Source organism: Gopherus evgoodei, chromosome 1 (assembly GCF_007399415.2).
Source record: "Gopherus evgoodei ecotype Sinaloan lineage chromosome 1, rGopEvg1_v1.p, whole genome shotgun sequence".
Taxonomy (NCBI): domain Eukaryota; kingdom Metazoa; phylum Chordata; order Testudines; family Testudinidae; genus Gopherus; species Gopherus evgoodei.
Genome location: NC_044322.1, coordinates 292747676 through 292766002, shown reverse-complemented (window position 1 = coordinate 292766002; position 18327 = coordinate 292747676). Strand labels below are relative to the sequence as shown.

The 18327-nt window shown below is 47.0% G+C and overlaps 1 protein-coding gene across 2 annotated transcripts in view; it reads right to left on the bottom strand.

The window, feature by feature from the left end:
• PAWR (pro-apoptotic WT1 regulator) overlaps window positions 1–16927 on the bottom strand; it is a 175547-nt gene extending 158620 nt beyond the window's left edge. Inside the window, exons 1-2 of one of the 2 annotated variants that reach the window (XM_030548642.1) lie at window positions 16874–16927; window positions 15793–16338 (exon numbers count right to left, since the gene is read on the bottom strand). In XM_030548642.1, coding sequence (XP_030404502.1) covers window positions 15793–16272 — 480 coding nt within the window. In that variant the 5' untranslated portion in view covers window positions 16273–16338; window positions 16874–16927. Of the gene's footprint in view, window positions 1–15792; window positions 16339–16612; window positions 16651–16873 lie in introns of those variants that run through there. The other variant, XM_030548643.1, reaches the window with a different exon arrangement.
• Window positions 16928–18327: the final 1400 nt, after the last annotated feature.

Genomic DNA, 18327 nt, shown 5'->3' with positions numbered 1-18327 from the left:
CTCAAAACTACAATACCCGCACGAGGAAATAAGGAAACAGATCAACAGAGCCAGACGTATACCCAGAAGCCTCCTACTGCAAGACAAACCCAAGAAAGAAACCAACAGGACTCCACTGGCCATCACATACAGTACCCAGCTAAAACCTCTTCAACGCATCATCAGGGATCTACAACTCATCCTGGACAATGATCCCACACTTTCACAGGCCTTGGGTGGCAGGCCAGTCCTCGCCCACAGGCAACCTGCCAACCTGAAACATATTCTCACCAGTAACTGCACACCGCACCATAGTAACTCTAGCTCAGGAATCAATCCATGCAACAAACCTCGATGCCAACTCTGCCCACATATCTACACCAGCGACGCTATCACAGGACCTAACCAGATCAGCCACACCATCACCGGTTCATTCACCGGCACGTCCATCAATGTAATATATGCCATCATATGCCAGCAATGCCCCTCTGCTATGTACATCAGCCAAACTGGACAGTCGCTACGGAAAAGGATAAATGGACACAAATCAGATATTAGGAATGGCATATACAAAAACCTGTAGGAGAACACTTCAACCTCCCTGGCCACACTATAGCAGATCTTAAGGTGGCCATCCTGCAGCAAAAAAACTTCAGGACCAGACTTCAAAGAGAAACTGCTGAGCTTCAGTTCATCTGCAAATTTGACACCATCAGGTCAGGATTAAACAAAGACTGTGAATGGCTTGCCAATTACAAAACCAGTTTCTCCTCCCTTGGTTTTCACACCTCAACTGCTGGAACAGGTCCTCATCCTCCCTGATTGAACTACCTCATTATCTCTAGCTTGCCTGTATATATACACACCTGCCCCTGGAAATTTCTACTACATGCATCTGACAAAGTGGGTATTCACCCATCAAAGCTCATGCTCCAAAACGTCTGTTAGTCTAAAAGGTGCCACAGGATTCTTTGCAGCCTTACCTCAGGCAGCTCCCAGTCAGCAGCGCAAAGGCAGGCCTAGGAGTCGGACCTACTGGCCGCTTCTGGGGTGTGAATGCCCCACACCCCAGAAGCGGCCAGTAGGTCCGACTCCTAGGCAGGGGGGCCAGAAGGTTCCGCGTGCTGCTCTCAACCACAAGCACCACCACCCCAGCTCCCATTGGCCATGATTCCTGGCCAATGGGAGTGCGGAGCCGGTGCTCAGGGTGGGAGCAGCATGCATAGCTCCACGGCCCCACCTAGTAACTGGACCTATTGGCCACTTTCAGGGTACAGCGTGGTGCCAGGACAGGTAGGGATTAGCCTGCCTTAGACCTGCAGCACTGCCAACCGGACTTTTAATGGTCCTATCCGCAGTGCTGACTGGAGCCACCAGGGTCCTTTTTTGACCAGGCGTTCCGGTCCAAAACCGGACACCTGGAAACTCTATTGCATGCTCCTCTGTTTCAGAATTCTAGTTCTACTCACCCCACTTCCAGCAGCTCCCATTGGCCACTGGAAACTGCGATTGGAGACAGCATGGCAGACAGACAGACACTCTGAGAGAGAGAGAGACACAGACACACACACACACACACTGTCCCTTTAAGTATGCTGACCCCACTCTGAGTCATTGCCGTTTTAAATATGTATATCAGGAAGTTGACAGAATAGCTGCGGCCAGCAAGCTCCCTCCATTCTGAGCCCTGTCCTGTCTCCCCACTGCTCTATGGATGGAGTAAGCAGGGGGGAGGGGTAGAAACAGGGGAAATGGGGACACGCTGACATTACCCCCCTCTCTCCGCCCATGCACAGCGAGCAAGAGGCTCCCCGGAGCAGCTCCAAGGCAGAGGGAAGGAGCAGCACATGGCAGTGGGGAGAGGGACAGGTGAACTGCTGGCAACTGATAGCCTGCTGAGTGGCTGCCCCACAGGGAACTTAAGAGAGCGTGGAGCTGGTAGGGAGGCTGCCCCGCCACCCCCCAAGCTAGCTGCACAGGCTGCTCTTCCTGCAAGCAGTGGAAAAAGCAGGCAGCTGCCAAACAACATTATAAGGGAGCATTTAACAACTTTAAACGAGCATGTTCCCTAATTGATCAGCAACGAAACAATGTTAACTGACTTTAAGCGAGGAGTTACTGTATATGGAAATAGGCATCTTGGAGGTCAATGGCTACAATCTAGTCCTGAGAATCCAATGCACTGAAAAGTTGGAACCTGTAATGGCAAAAGACAATGCTGACATACTGAAGATTGGAAGGGAAGGGATTGGAACTGAATAAGATACTCTTTGCTTAGGCTCTCCAGCATCCACCAGTCCAAGGTAATACCAACCTTTCTGAAAATAAAAATAGACAGTTGCTAAAGAAGAGGTGGGAGTGTTAAGCACAGAGATCCACAGGTCGTTCTACCAAGATCTTGACAATGTCATCATGCTTGCTACCTGGTGGAAGCCTCAGACTGTGGGGCAACATCAAACGCAGAGAGTTGTTTATGATGGAGTCTGTCTCCTCCTCTGTAGTTCTGAGGTTCTCTAGACTCACTGTAATATTGGACAAGGAAGCACTGTCTGAAGGAAGGCTGTTGGCACGACTGCTTCCTCTATGAGGCAGGAATGTAGAGGCCCAAACAGGACTGTGATATTGATAAGTTTAAGGAAATGGAGAAGGGTCTCATCCACTTCATTACCCCTGAATAGGAGGCCTTCATTTGCTACTTGGACCACCCTGTGGATCCCTCAAGACTGAAGCCATGCTGACCTCCTCATGGTTATTGCAGGGGCCATCTTGCATTCTGTAGTGCCAGACATGTCTAGCACTGCCTGTGGTGACATGCAGGCAGTCTTCCACCATGACAGACATGTGCTGCTTCTCTTGAAACACTTTGAAGGGGCTAGGCAAAGTTGCTTCCATGCATTTCATCAGGTTCCAGAAATACTCTAAATTCATCAACTGAGGCACACATGGGTAAATTAACTGCCTCATCTAGGAAGGATGGAGTGATTGCAGCAGTTCTTCCCCTGGCAGCTCATGTTCTCCCACACACAAGCTACCAGGGGTTGCTAACAGGGAGTTTCGCAAGGGAGTTCTCCAGGTGAAGAAGGAGCAAATACAGCATCTGTGGGGTAAGTGACTGTCGGCAGTGTGTGTTTGTGGGTTACTTGCTCTGTGCTGAGCTTGTTTGTGTCAGTCTGTTTGTTTGGCTGTTTGAAGGACCGTGTGCTGTGGCTGGAAGTTGGAGGCAGAGCTACCAGGAAGGTTTGAAAGCTAGAAGCCTCTGGTAACTGGCTGAGCCTTAATCAGTGGGCGGGGCATTCACACAGGCCAGGGCTTTATAAAGCCACGCACAAGCAACCAGGGAGCTTTGCAAACAGGGGCTGCTAACAAGGAGTTTCGCAAGGGAGTTTGGTAGGGGAGTGGGAAGGGAGAGGGGGTCCCTTATCGGTTCTATCTGTGCCCCTTTAGTCCCCTTAAAACCTATAAACCAAACTACATTCAAAACTTCTTGCTTTAAAATAACCCTTTAAACAACCCTTCCATTAACTAGGAGACAATGCAGGCAGAAGCCCAGCTGCAGAGTGGGGCCTATCCAGTTTATTGCACTGAGTGTAGCATGTATGATTACCTGCCCTGTGTGCGGGTGGCGTATGTGCGCTGTCGGTGCAAGGAGCTCCTGGCCCTCAGAGACCACGTACGGACTTTGGAGGCCAGGGTGGCAGAACTGGAGGAGCTAAGAGAGCAGAGAGGTATGTTGATGAGGCTTTCCGGGACACTGTAGAATTGTCCCACCTCCGGTCAGACAGCCCCTACGCTGCTGAGAAGGATGAAAGGCCCAGGGAAGCAGAGCAGTCAATGGGAGCAGAGGGAAACCTTCCCATAGTTGGGACCCTCCTTCCAGATGGTGCTGGGGTTGCCTCTCGCACTGAGGTTCTCTCTCCGGGGGAGGGAACTCCAGTTGCTAGGAAAAGGCAAGTGTTAGTAATGGGAGATTCGATCATTAGAAATGTAGATAGCTGGGTTTGTGATGACCGGGAGAATCGTATGGTGACTTGCCTGCCTGGTGCAAAGGTTGCGGATCTCTCGAGGCATCTAGACAGACGTATATGTAGTGCTGGGGAGGAGCCAGTGGTCGTGGTACATGTAGGTATCAATGACATAGGGAAGGGTAGGAGAGATGTCCTGAAAGCCAACTTTAGGCTGCTAGGGAAGAGACTGAAATCCAGGACCTCTATGGTGGCATTCTCAGAAATGCTCCCAGTTCCACACACAGGGCCAGGTAGGCAGGCAGAGCTTCAGAGTCTCAATGCGTGGATGAGACGATGGTGTAGAGAGGAGGGGTTTATGTTCATTAGGAACTGGGGAACTTTTGCGATGGGGGGAGCCTATACAGGAGAGATGGGCAAAGTGGAACCAGACTGCTGGCACTAAACATTAAAAAGGTTGTAGAGCAGTTTCTAAACTAGGAGATGGGGGAAAGCCGACTGCTGCAGAGGAGCATGTGGATCGGACACAGACTTCTCTTAGGGGAGAGAGTCTAATGATAGAGAATCTCCGGGTTATAGTCAGGAGCAGAGGATGGAAGAGGATAATGTAAGGGCCAGATCAGATGATAAACAGTCACCTAAAGAATCTGACACATCAGAAAAGGGCAGACAAATAAACAGGGACAAGTTTTTAAAGTGCTTGTACACAAATGCTAGAAGTCTAAATAATAAGATGGGTGAACTAGAGTGCCTTGTGATAAAGGAGGATATTGATATAACAGGCATCACAGAAACCTGGTGGACTGAGAGCAATCAATGGGACACAATCAATCATTCCGGAGTACAAAATATATCGGAAGGACAGAACAGGTCGTGCTGGGGGGGGGGGGGGGGCCCAGTGGCACTATATGAGAAAGAAAATGTAGATTCAAATGAAGTAAAAATCTTAAGCGAATCCACATGTTCCATAGAAATTTCATGCTCTAATAAAAATATAACATTAGGGATCTATTATCGACCACCTGACCAGGATAGTAATAGTGATGATGAAATGCTAAGATAAATTAGAGAGGCTATCAAAATTAAGAACCCAATAATAGTGGGGGATTTCAATTATCCCCATATCGACTGGGATCATTTCACTTCAGGACGAAATGCAGAGATAAAATTTCTCGATACTTTAAATGACTGCTTCATGGAGCAGCTAGTACGGGAACCCACAAGGGGAGAGGCAACTCTAGATTTAATCCTGAGTGGAGCGCAGGAGCTGGTCCAAGAGGTAACTATAGCAGGACTGCTTGGAAATAGTGACCATAATACAATAGCATTCAACATCCCTGTGGTGGGAAGAACATCTCAACAGCCCAACACTGTGGAATTTAATTTCAAAAGGGGGAACTATGCAAAAATGAGGGGGTTAGTTAGTCAGAAGTTAAAAGGTACAGTGACTAAAGTGAAATCCCTGCAAGCTGCATGGGCGCTTTTAAAAAGATACCATAATAGAGGCCCAAGTTCAATGTATACCCCAAATTAAGAAACACAGTAAAAGAACTAAAAAAGAGCCACCGTGGCTTAACAACCATGTAAAAGAAGCAGTGAGAGATAAAAAGACTTCCTTTAAAAAGTGGAAGTCAAATCCTAGTGAGGCAAATAGAAAGGAGCATAAATACTGCCGAATTAAGTGCAAGAGTATAATAAGAAAAGCCAAAGAGGAGTTTGAAGAACGGCTAGCCAAAAACTCCAAAGGTGATAACAAAATGTTTTTTAAGCACATCAGAAGCAGGAAGCCTGCTAAACAACCAGTGGGGCCCCTTGATGATCGAAATACAAAAGGAGCGCTTAAAGTCATTGCGAGAAACTAAATGGATTCTTTGCTTCAGTCTTCACAGCTGAGGATGTTAGGGAGATTCCCAAACCTGAGCTGGCTTTTGTAGGTGACAAATCTGAAGAAATGTCACAGACTGAAGTGTCACTAGAGGAGGTTTTGGAATTAATTGATAAACTCAACATTAACAAGTCACCAGAACCAGATGGCATTCACCCAAGAGTTCTAAAAGAACCCAAAATGTGAAGTTGTGGAACTATTAACTAAGATTTGTAACCTGTCCTTTAAATCGGCTTCTGTACCCAATGACTGGAAGTTAGCTAATGTAACGCCAATATTTAAAAAGGGCTCTAGAGGTGATCCCGACAATTACAGACCGGTAAGTCTAACATCAGTACCGGGCAAATCAGTTGAAACAACAGTTAAGTATAAAATTGTCAGACACATAGAAAAACAAACTGTTGAGCAATAGTCAACATAGTTTCTGTAAAGGGAAATTGTGTCTTACTAATCTATTAGAGTTCTTTGAAGGGGTCAACTAACATGTGGACAAGGGGGGTCCAGTGGACATAGTATACTTAAATTTCCAGAAAGCCTTTGATAAGGTCCCTCAAAGGCTGTTACGTAAATTAAGCTGTCATGGGATAAAAGGGAAGGTCCTTTCATGGACTGAGAACTGGTTAAAAGACAGGGAACAAAGGGTGGGAATTAATGGTAAATTCTCCGAATTGAGAGGGGTAACTAGTGGTGTTCCCCAAGGGTCATCCTAGGACCAATCCTATTCAATTTATTCATAAATGATCTGGAGAAAGGGGTAAACAGTGAGGTGGCAAAGTTTGCAGATTATACTAAACTGCTCAAGATAGTTAAGATCAAAGCAGACTGTGAAGAACTTCAAAAAGATCTCACAAAACTAAGTGATTGGGCAACAAAATGGCAAATGAAATTTAATGTGGATAAATGTAAAGTAATGCACATTGGAAAAAATAACCCCAACTATACATACAATATGATGGGGGCTAATTTAGCTACAACGAGTCAAGAAAAAGATCTTGGAGTCATCGCGGACAGTTCTCTGAAGATGTCTACGCAGTGTGCAGAGGTGGTCAAAAAAGCAAACAGGATGTTAGGAATCATTAAAAAGGGGATAGAGAATAAGACTGAGAATATATTATTGCCCTTATATAAATCTATGGTATGCCCATATCTCGAATACTGTGTACAGATGTGGGCTCCACACCTCAAAAAAGATATACTAGCACTAAAAAAGGTTCAGAAAAGGGCAACTACAATGATTAGGGGTTTTGAGAGGGTCCCATATGAGGAAAGATTAAAGAGGCTAGGACTCTTCAGCTTGGAAAAGAAGAGACTAAAGGGGGATATGATAGTGGTATATAAAATCAGGAGTGATGTGGAGAAAGTGGATAAGAAAAAGTTATTTACTTATTCCCATAATACAAGAACTAGGGGTCACCAAATGAAATTAATGGGCAGCAGGTTTAAAACAAATAAAAGGAAATTCTTCTTCATGCAGCACACAGTCAACTTGTGGAACTTCTTACCTGAGGAGATTGTGAAGGCTAGGACTATAACAGCATTTTAAAGAGAACTGGATAAATTCATGGTGGTTAAGTCCATAAATGGCTATTAGCCAGGATGGGTAAGGAATGGTGTCTCTAGCCTCTGTTTGTCAGAGGATGGAGATGGATGGCAGGAGAGAGATCACTTGATCATTGCCTGTTAGGTTCACTCCCTCTGGGGCACCTGGCATTGGCCACTGTCGGTAGACCGATACTGGGCTAGATGGACCTTTGGTCTGACCCAGTACGGCTGTTCTTATGCTATGTTCTCACCTTCTTCTGCCTCTCAAATATCAACTGGCTTGTCTGAAGCAGCTTAATTTGTCTTTTTGGAAAGGGTGGCCTAGCCCTGGAGACAGTTAATGAAACCAGCTTCCTGGAGTATGGCTGTTCAGCCCAGGGTGTCCAGGAAGACCACTGTTGGTCTGAAGTGGAGGACACACAGGGGTACTAAGTAGGATAATCCCTACAAACCCCTGGCCTCTTTCTACTTCCCATCATGGATTCCTCCCTAGAATCCTTCCCTGGCTCCCAGTGAGAAAGCCAGGGATGGAAAGGTGATAGAGATGAGTCTCTGCTATGCTCAGTAAGAAGAGAAGGAGGAAAACTCCTCTGAAAGAGGCCACTCTGTCAGTTGTACCCCATCTTGGAATAGGAGACTTTAGTATCTCTTTAACCTGGCATACTAACAACTCAAACTGAAATTACCCTCAATATCTCAACGTGAGCTGACTGGTACACAGATAAGTCATACACGTGCTGAAAGACCTAGATGCCAAGATAGTGCTGAGGTAGCAGGTACCACAGAGGTAGCTGATATCAAAGCGGAATGTACTGGGGCTATGGTCACTAGGACTCAGTGCTGAGGATCTGGATACCAAGGCACTCAGTGCCAGGGCAATGCCAAAGGGTCACTACTAAAGGCAGTGTAGTCAGCCAGTTAAGAGGGTACCTCATATGCTGAGGTGGAAATTGGTACCAGGGAGCCAAAAGACCCTTCTCAGATTGTTGGCCTTTGGTCAAATGAACCCAAGACAGGTCATGCATCTGATGACCTTTTATCTCAGTCTGCCTGTGCTGGGGGCAGCAACTTGTGCCTTGACTCATCTTTGGAACAGTGTTCCCTTCTGCCCATCAGAAATCAACACTGATGCAATGGCAGACAAACAGGGTCTCAAAGTGGATGTGGCCTGGGAGCTCATGGTAGAATCATGGCTCATCAAGTCACAGAGACAGACTACCTCAGTGATTGAGGTTCGGTTGTAGCCCCTCTCTCTGTTCAAGGGAGCATATATTGGCCTTTCTAGGAAGAACAGCATCAGATGAGTTTTACTTATTCTAAGTGTGCTTGGAGAAAGAGCAACAAATGGAACATCACACCAGGATCTGGATTCTAAGACACAGCAATCACTGTTAGTGTCCGTCATTAATAGGCATTGAAGCATCATACCGATCTTAAATCCTGGTGACTTGACTTCTACCATAATACTAGTGCCTGTACTTAACAGGGAGGGGAGGGAGAGTAGAGAAGGAGTTAGCCTCACTAAAACTGACCGAAGGGGTATTTTAAAATATGTTTTGCTTGGGGCATTTGCTCACTAAATTTGTCTAATGAAAACTGAGTTACACTCTCTTGTGCCACACAACAGAACGCACTGGAATACTGTGGTAGCAGGAATTTTACCTTTAGGGTGTTTCTTTCTCTGCCTCATTTAGAACTTTCACTTTCTGTAAGTTCTGGCAGTATTAAGCAACACAGATACAGTATGCTCTAAAATGATTAGGGATATATTACTATTTATTGAATATTGTGTTTGGGAATGAGCCAAGAGAAGGTAGATTTCAGAAAGATAGATCCTTGTAGCCATTACACAGAGATAGACTATTACTTCTGTTAATACCCCTACAAAACAGATTCAGCCCCAGGGTGTTCTCTCCTTTAGCTCTTTCTCACTAATAGATTCTCAATATTCTTTACAACTAGGTCAGGAGATTGTTATGTCTAGAATATGGTAGCCACAAGTATGAGATATACAGATCAGAGTTCTTTGCACCCTCTTAAATCATTCATCACCCTGTCAATAACAAAAGAACACCTCTAAGTTTAGATGACTTCATTTCATAGTGCAAAACATAAATGCTGTCAGTGATGGTATTAAATCAAAACCAACTGTCTAGCTTGCTGTCCTACATCAGCATATATCAGAAACATGCATGCGTCTATCAGCTGAACAGTAAAATTTTGATTCACTATCCCTTTTAAAATATAATTCATTATAATGGGGGAAATTGTAGTCCATAATATAGCTACTATTTTTTGCAGCCTCAGTGAACATTTACAAAGTACTATGTGAAAATATAACATCTACTAGCATAGCTGAGAAACCATACCAGCTTACACGATATGACAAATACTTTGTAGATTTATGGTTAATACTTCCAGCAAGTAGACAAGTGTCTCAAAATTACTAGGAGGGAGCTCTACTGTACAACTAAAACAAGTCTCTCAGGTCTAAGATGAATGCTTCTACCATTAACAAAAATGGAATATTAGTAGTTCTTCCTAGTAGTAATTTCCAAGTCTCCCTTAAAAATCCCACTCCTACAGACACTTATGCAAAAAGTGACCTTATTGAAATCAATGCAATTATGCAAGAACATGCTTCACTTTACTCCTAGAAGTGTTTAAGATGGAGCCCTAAAACTTATTTTCTTGTTGATAACAAGGAATGAGAAACCTGATCATTAAAATTATAACCTATTGAAATCATAAAGATAGGGACATACAGCAGGACAGACAAACAGGTAACCCTTCTCCTGCCCTATTCCACTACTTATTTGTTGAACTCACCCATTGCATTACATTTAAAATAGAAGTGGATATTCCTGGAGCAGGAGCTTTTATTATTATTCCTGCCTTATGTCTAGAACACTATTGTGCACTATATAAGAGTTACAATGCAAATTTGTATTTAGCAGATTATTCCCTTTTACTGTTACCAACACACACACACACACACACACACACCCCCAGACCAGACCAGACCAGACTTCTCATTTTTCACCAGTGCCATCCTGCTTGTTGGCAACAGAGGTGGAGGGACAGTAGCATTATGAGTACTTAAGGATTTTTTTTTGCCACTATACATATTTAAAAGTTCTCAATACCGATACATTAGGGCATCTCAGTGGTGAATTTAGAGAATATAAGACTCACAAAGAAAAGGAACAAAAACAGTAAAACCCAGTTGAGTCATAGAACACACTATGCATATAAACATAATTTTTTTAAAGTACCTGATTAAATTATTTAAATTATATTGGTTAATTGTTAAGTTCTCCCCCCTGGCTTGGGGGGAGCACCCACCTTGCTTTCTCTCCTTGGAAGTGGAGTACAGTAGGCTGGGGGATCGTTTGTGCATGCAAGGCTGGGCGCCACGTGCCTTGTTCTGATCTTACCCCTTGCTCTCCCAGTTACTAAGTGCCAGGGCGGCCCAGAGGATTCAGGGGGCCTGGGGCAAAGCAGGGGAGCTGCCACCAAAGACCCGGAGCAACCAAAGGGCCCCCCGCCACCGAAATGCCGCCAAAGACCCGGATCGCCACCAGGCCAGGGCTTCCAGGGCCCCTGCGGGGCCTGGGACAAATTGCCCCACTTGCCCCCTCTCTCGGGCAGCCCTGCTAAGTGCACTAGTTTGGTGGGTCGCTGCTGGAAAAGCAGCGGTGCCCGGGCAGAGCCAGTGGTTCCCCGGCAGACCCACTGCTGCAGCCAGCTGCAAGAGAAGCAGAGCTAGGAGAAGGGGGTTGCTGGGCTGCCCCCAGTGGTGCCATCTCCACCAGACACAGGCTGCTCCAGCAGTGCCCCAAGTTGGAGCTACAAGCTCCAGCCCCCCTACCCCATCAGTATTGCTGAGGCATTTTTAAATGTTAATTGCAATATATAAATGGTAAGACTAATACTTATGGTTAGCTGTTAACCGTTTAATATTTTACATCCCTAGAACATACTAGGACATAGGTGCCAACTCCCCGGGGCTGGAGCACCCATAGGGAAAAATTAGCTGGTGCTCTGCACCCACCGGCAGCCAAGCTTCCCCTCCTCAACTCCTCTTCCCCACCCACCATGCACACTGCATCCCCGCTCCTCTCCCTCACAGCACTTCCCGTCCCCTACCCGACCCCCACACACAGCCGCCTAACAGCCATTTGGCAGCACTTAGGACTTTCCGTGAGGAGGGGGAGGAGTGGGAATGAGGTGCACTCAGGGGACATGGTGAAGAAGAGGCAGGGCAGGGGTGGGGACTTCGAGAAAGGGGGTGGAAAAAGGTAGGGACTTTGGGGAAGGGGTGGAATGGAGGTGGGGCGAGGATAGTGCAGGGGCGGGAAGAGGCGGGGCAGATGGGTCCAGCACCCACCAGGCAGAGGGGAAGTCGGCGCCTATGTAGCAGGGTAAATTTTAAAAGTGCTGATGGGGTTAAAAATGCTTCTGTCCTATTAAAGTTAATATATAGAACAGCTAAGTCACTGTGTATAGCATTAGAAAAATCTATCTAGTGGCCTGAAAGGGGAAGGCATCAATCGGTGCCACTGTTTCTGTGTTTCTCATTCTAACATTTTCAACCCAAGTATAGAGGTCCAGCAAACTTACGGGTTTTTTTTGTTTTGTCTTAAAGTCATGTAAAAGGGGAAAATGTCTTTACCTTATGTACACATGTTGCTTTAAAGTGCACAGTGTCATCTCAAACTATATGCTGAACATATGAAAGGAAGTACATGTAGCGAAAATTCAGAATACTAATTACATAATTAATTTGGTTTATAAAGTACTTATGCTAGACTATTTTCTTGAAGTTCAGATAATACATTTATGTATTAATGAACTCTGGTTTTAGTAGGGTGACCAGATGTCCCAATTTTATAGGGACAGTCCCGATTTTTGGGCTTTTTCTTATATAGGCACCTATTATCTCCCACTCCCATCCCAATTTTTCACACTTGCTGTCTGGTCACCCTAATTTTTAGTGACAATAACTATAATCAAATCTCACGTCTCAGGGTTTCAGCTAGTCGCATGCAGGGGTCAGGAAGGAATATTTTCTCTCCCCATTCATAACTGGCCAAGCGTACTTTCAGGTTATCAGCCTTCCTCTGAAGCGTCACAGATTGTCCAGAGCGGGAAACATAACATGGGGGGAGGAGGGGGGAGTGGATCAGTATTCTGAGGTGGTACAGAGAATCGTCTCTCTTAGATGTCTTGTCTTGGTCAGGGTCAAATTGGCCACCAGATTTGGGGTCAAGGATTTTTTTCTTCCAGTCAGATTGATAGAGACCTTGAGTTTTCACCTCTATCTGCAGCATGGGGAGTGGATCACCACATTAATGCATCTGACCTAATCAATTCCCTCCCATTGCAGTGGCCTGTTCTCTGTCTGTGGCATACAACTTAGGGCACGCCTACTAAGCGTCTGGGAGCGAACCTTCCAGACAGGTCCACAGCCTCACACTAGTTCTCCAAAAATAGCTGTGCAGATGTTGTTTAATGTTGCGGCTTGGGTTATCAAGTTCACAGCCCCGCAGGCTTCAGAGCCTGATACCCTACCCAAACCGAAATGTTTACACAGCTGTTTTTAGCAAGATGGCACAAGACACGTTAGCGCAATTTTGCAGACCCAGGCTAGAATGTTCATTCCCAGATGCAGTGTAGACATATCCTAAGTCTTTAGAGAACTGAAATGCTTGGGTCTAACATCTTTAGGCTTAACATTGGGATAGCTGGATGAAATGTAATGGCTTGTGTTATGTAGATCAGACAATGATTTGAGGCCTTTCTGGCCTTGAATTTTGAATTCTTAGTGCTACATATACTCCTATTTAAAAATGTTAGTCTTAGACTTTCAAGAAGTTGGCCTGATCTCAAAAAAGTCAGTTTCATGTAACTATTTGCCTGTCAAGATACAATGTTCACCACTTAAGAATTCTACCCACAAGCTAGAACAATTTGAAATAAAAAATGCAATCAGCACCTTAAAGCACTCTCTCTGATCTGCAGGTTAAGTAATTTTATGTAGCTACCATCATAAATATAAATGTTATAACAAAAGTTGACATTAAAAAGAAATCAGTTTCTTGGTCAAAGTGTACCTAATTTTAGAGAGAGACACAAAGGTGTGAAAGGACCATTTGTTTATTGTTACTGGCTATGAAGTTATTCAAAGTTTTAAGACAAAACATATACCATGTCAAAAACTTCATTAAGTTATTCCAAGGAATGTTGACACATGGTGAAAGATTTTGCGAAGTTATTCTTAAAGAGACAGACAGAAAAAAGTGGTCACCCAAGGCAAGCAGATATTTGGGACCAAATGGGAAAAAAGAAGCTGGCTATCTCTTTGGAGTAGAGCAGCAGTACAGTGGCCCCAACAAATCCACTCCTTTAGTAGTATAAGAGGGGAAAGTAAGGGAGCAGATCCATCCAGGCTACTTGTGACTGAAGGGAGGGAGAAGCCAAAAAAAAAAAAAGAAAAAAAAAGTGTAGCAGGCCCTAAGCCACTGTTCCTCTAATAGTAAGGGAGTGCAAGCAAAAAGCAGAGGGCCCAGGTTCAAGAGAAGGACAGTAGAGGTGGGAGCAACAATAAGAAGGCAGGACACTATTGGTTTAATGTGCAGGAGCAGAAATAACTAACTGATTATATAAAACTATTTATTTGGTGGAAATGCAGATGTGGTACTTAATTTAAATAGGTGTGGTGGTACAGGTATTTTTCACACAGGCTAGAAGGATCAGTCTTCAGGCACGTAGGATCAAGGAAGTTTTCAAGCTCTGAGTTTTGTTGTGTTTTTTTAACTCACAACTTTCCTCACTTTCTAGAGTGGGAGTACTTAGGATCCAGTCCTGCAACCTTTCACTTCAAAGTGAAGACTGTGCAAGAAATGAGGCTAATCACTTGAGTGAAAGTTATGGGACTGAGCCCTAAAACAGAATTTTTTATTTAAGACGTCATTTGTTCCTGCTGCTTATTCCTCACCTGACAATGCTTCTGGTATTACAAGTGGTTGCTGTGAAAGTGATTATATCATCACAAAGAAAGGATTAGTGACTTCAGGTGAGGAAAATAGGATTTCATCTTCTCCTGCTGCATAAGACACAAAAGATTGTTTTTCATGCAGCAGTCACTAATAGATGAGAAGAAAGAGTGATATACATGTTTTCTAAAATAGTGTTGTTCTTTATTATCAATATAAAATTGAAGAATGCAATTCAGCTTTGTTTTCAGTCTCCTCTAGCCTTCAGCTGTAAAAAGCAAATGATCTGGTTATCATGCTTCTGAATTCCTATAAGAGTATTTTAAATGAATGCCAGATTTTCATGCTAGTAGCAAACCACAAAGAACAGTTGTGTTGGCTGATAAAAATATTCTTCTCAGCATCAAAAAAATGCACTTCAAACCACTGCATTTTTTCCACTGCAGGAAATTGTTTTAGATTAAGAAGTATATTTACACCTGAATATTTATCCACAGCTTGATACCATGATTTCCTTTCTTCAGTGTTTAGATCAGTAAAGTAACTGATTAGTAACATGAACCAATATACTTTTTAATTTTACATATTTATTAAGATTAAAAACTCACCTTCAGATTAGAGTAATAGATGACAAAAAACAGAAGATAAGCATTAAAGATTACCTTGGATAAAAGATCACCACACTGAGTCTTAAGTGGTGAGATAACCAGACTATAATTAGGAAGGTGTTTCATATTAATGAATACTTTGCAATTCTAATGCACACACACACACTATTTCACATCCTAGTTTCAACCAGGACACACTAAAAAGTGTCATACTTGTACTATTTTAAAAAGTGATCAAGGATATATTGAAGATGCTGTTCCTGTCAACGTTCACTAATCCTTCCTCAGTAGGAGCCCAAGCCAGCAGCTATGCAAGCATCACAACACTGGACTCAGACCCAGCCCAAAGTGTTTGGAACCAGAGGACTGTTTAATCTTGTTTTTAATATGACGGGGGGGGGGGAATGATGTTACAACCCTGGTCCAGCACACCACCAAAATCCCACCAAACGATTCCCAAACCCAAACCTTTAGCTTTGCCACCGACAGGCCGAGTATTGGTCCCCAAAGGGTTGAGGACAGGATGGACGATGCTCAGCCCGCGTTAAGCGGCAGCCTGTGATACAGCACAGCTCACAGGTTAGGCAGCTTCCCCACCCCTCATCCTGAGCAGGAGGGAACAAGCCTCCTTCGCGGCAAGAAACTAGAAGGAATCCCGCCGCCTGAGCAGCTCCAGGGCGGGATCGGCAGACAGCAGAGCTCACAGCTGGGCGCTGGCTGCTCAGGTGCAGCCTCCCAGCAGGGCTGTAGCGAGCTCACCAAGCCCCTGAGCACCCCCCAGACTCTCCCTCTACCCCAGGCAGGGGCGCGGGGCTCACCTCGGCGGCGGGGATGTTCACCACGCCTGTCGATCGTCTCTTCTCCCGCAACTTCCTCTTCTCGATCTGCCCCTTCCCCTTCCTGGCGCTGGGACCGGAGCTTTTCCCCTTCGCCGGCGCCGCCGCCGCCTTCTCCTCCTCCGGCGAGCCGGGGGGCTTCCCCGCAGGCTCGGCCGCTCTGCCCCCGGCTGGGGGCGGGGGCTCCTTGGAAGCGGCTCTGGCGGCGACGGGGACACAGTTCGTGCCCCCGCTGGGGGCCGGCGCGCCCCGCTCCGGGGGGTGCGGCGGGGCGGCGGGGTGCAGGGCGCTGTTGAGCTCGGCCGCCGAGGCGGCGCTCCCGGGGACTTTGCCGTCAGTCCCGGCCGGTGCCGCTGGCAGCGGCGGCGCCTGCTTCGCCCGCATCTTCTCCCGCTTGGCTTTCCACTCCTCCAGAAAGTCCGTGGTGCTGCCCCCGCTGCTCCGGTAGCCGCCGGACGCCATGTTCCCAGCGGGGCAGATGGGCGATGCTCCGGGAGGAGGGGCGGCTACGGGCCCAGGCACCAGAGCCTGCGGAGAGCACAGGGGAGTGAGTGAGTGAGCCCCGCCCCCCCAGCGCCCCACCTCCACCCCCCGGGGGGACCCTCACTCGCCGCCCCCACCCCCAGAGGGGACCTTATGAACCCCCCCAAGGGGGCTGCGAACCCCCCCCCCAACAATCCCACCCCCCTCCCCCAGGACAGCCCCTCTTCGGCTCCCCCACGGGAAAGCACCACTCAGCCCCTCCCAAAAAGCCCCCCCCACCGAGGGCCCCTGTCCACCCCGCCAACAATCCCCCTCTTACTCCCCCGCGGGGAAGCGCCCCCCCCGGGGCACCCCGCTCTACACGCTCCGGCTGCTCCCGCGCCCGCTACCCCGGTGGGGCCAGAGCAGAGAGCGCCCCCCAGCCTGCTCCGGGGTGGGGAGGGGGAGTAACTACCGGGCTAGTCCCGGGGGCTCCGCATTACCCGCTGCAGGGGGCCACCCCGCCCCGTCTCCGCACCACCCCGCCCGCCCGCAGCAGCGCCCAGCACGACTCCCGCGCCGCCCGCTCCCGCTCCCCTACCTCGCCGCTGCGGGGAAAGGGGCCGCGGCGCTGTCCGCCCCGGCGCCAGGTGAGTCGCGGCGGCTCCCACTGCCCCGCTCCCGGAAGGAGCTGAGCGGCTGCTCCGAAGTTTCCCGAGCGCCCCGGGCCGGGCGGCGGCGAGCAGAGCCGAAGCGCGAGCGGAAGCGGCCGAGAGGCTTTAACAATGGGGTGCGGGGGAGGAGGGGGGCCGCCCTGCCACTGCCCGGAGCGCGGCGTCCTACCCGCGGGGACACCTGCCCGCACGTGGCGAGCCCAGCGAGGCGTCGGGCACCGGGACCCGGCTTCCCAGCGGGGCTCGGGAAGGGTCCTTGTCGGGCAGCTCGAGTCCTAAGCGCAGAGCGGTGCGAACCCGCCGCTGCGCTGCGTCCCCGTGTGAGGAGAGCCCGCTCCCGCGAACAGCCCTGCCTGGCCGAAAGCCCGGGCCCCAGCCGGGATGGACAGTTCTCACCTAGTGGGAGCCCACCTGTGGTCACAGAAACAGGCGAGTGCCACCCACTCCGGGGCTTGGTTAACTATGCCCACAGCTCAGAGGTTATCCCGAAAGCTGCCCCCACAGCAAAGTGGGCTGGAAAATGTAGATTGTGAGGGCTCTGGCACAATGACAGCAACACGGTGTTTGTACAGCACCTTGCACGATATGATCTTGGTCTTACAGGTGCTACCACAATATACATGAATAAGAATGATAATGGGTCTTTGGGGAGGTTTCTGACCCTAGGGTCTGACCAGAAATACCACAAGCACATCTTTTCCTGCCTTGTGCTTGTGGTTCCAGACAGAAAAGGAGATAATATAAACTTATCTGAACACCTCAGAACCTCAAAAAGTTTGAATCCGAAGATTTGAGAAAGGGTGTTCTTGTTCAACAGAACCATTGTCAGATCCTACCTACAATACATGTAAGAAACAATTGGTTTAATAGTATGTGTTACTGGTGTTTTATTTCTCCTATTAAAATCTTTTCTTGTTTAACAGTCCTGTATATACAGTGGACTGAATGATGCTTTGTAAAGTCTCTAGCTGATTACAACTCTCATGAATTACTGTATATGCCTACTAACTTCCTTTTGCTGTCCACAGATCTGGTAAACGACAAACTGAAATTTGTCATTTACATTAATTCCCTCAGAATTCATTTAATTTTGGAAATGAAAGATGGCTATAGTCAAGACATGGCATTCTCTCTCACTCGCTAAGAAACACTGAGGTATCTTTCCAATCTAAATAATGTTAGGGCTAACCAGTCCTTAAGACTGTAGCTGTGTAGGTCTCACTATCAAGTACAGCAGATGGTTTGGGTAAAGTTTACAGCATTCATGGATACCCTAAATTTCTGTAGATCAACTGGCAGAAGTTTGCCTAGGAAGCATGATCAACCAAGCTTTATTCCCTGAATATCATGGTAGATACCCTGAAATGTAATGGAGTTTTTA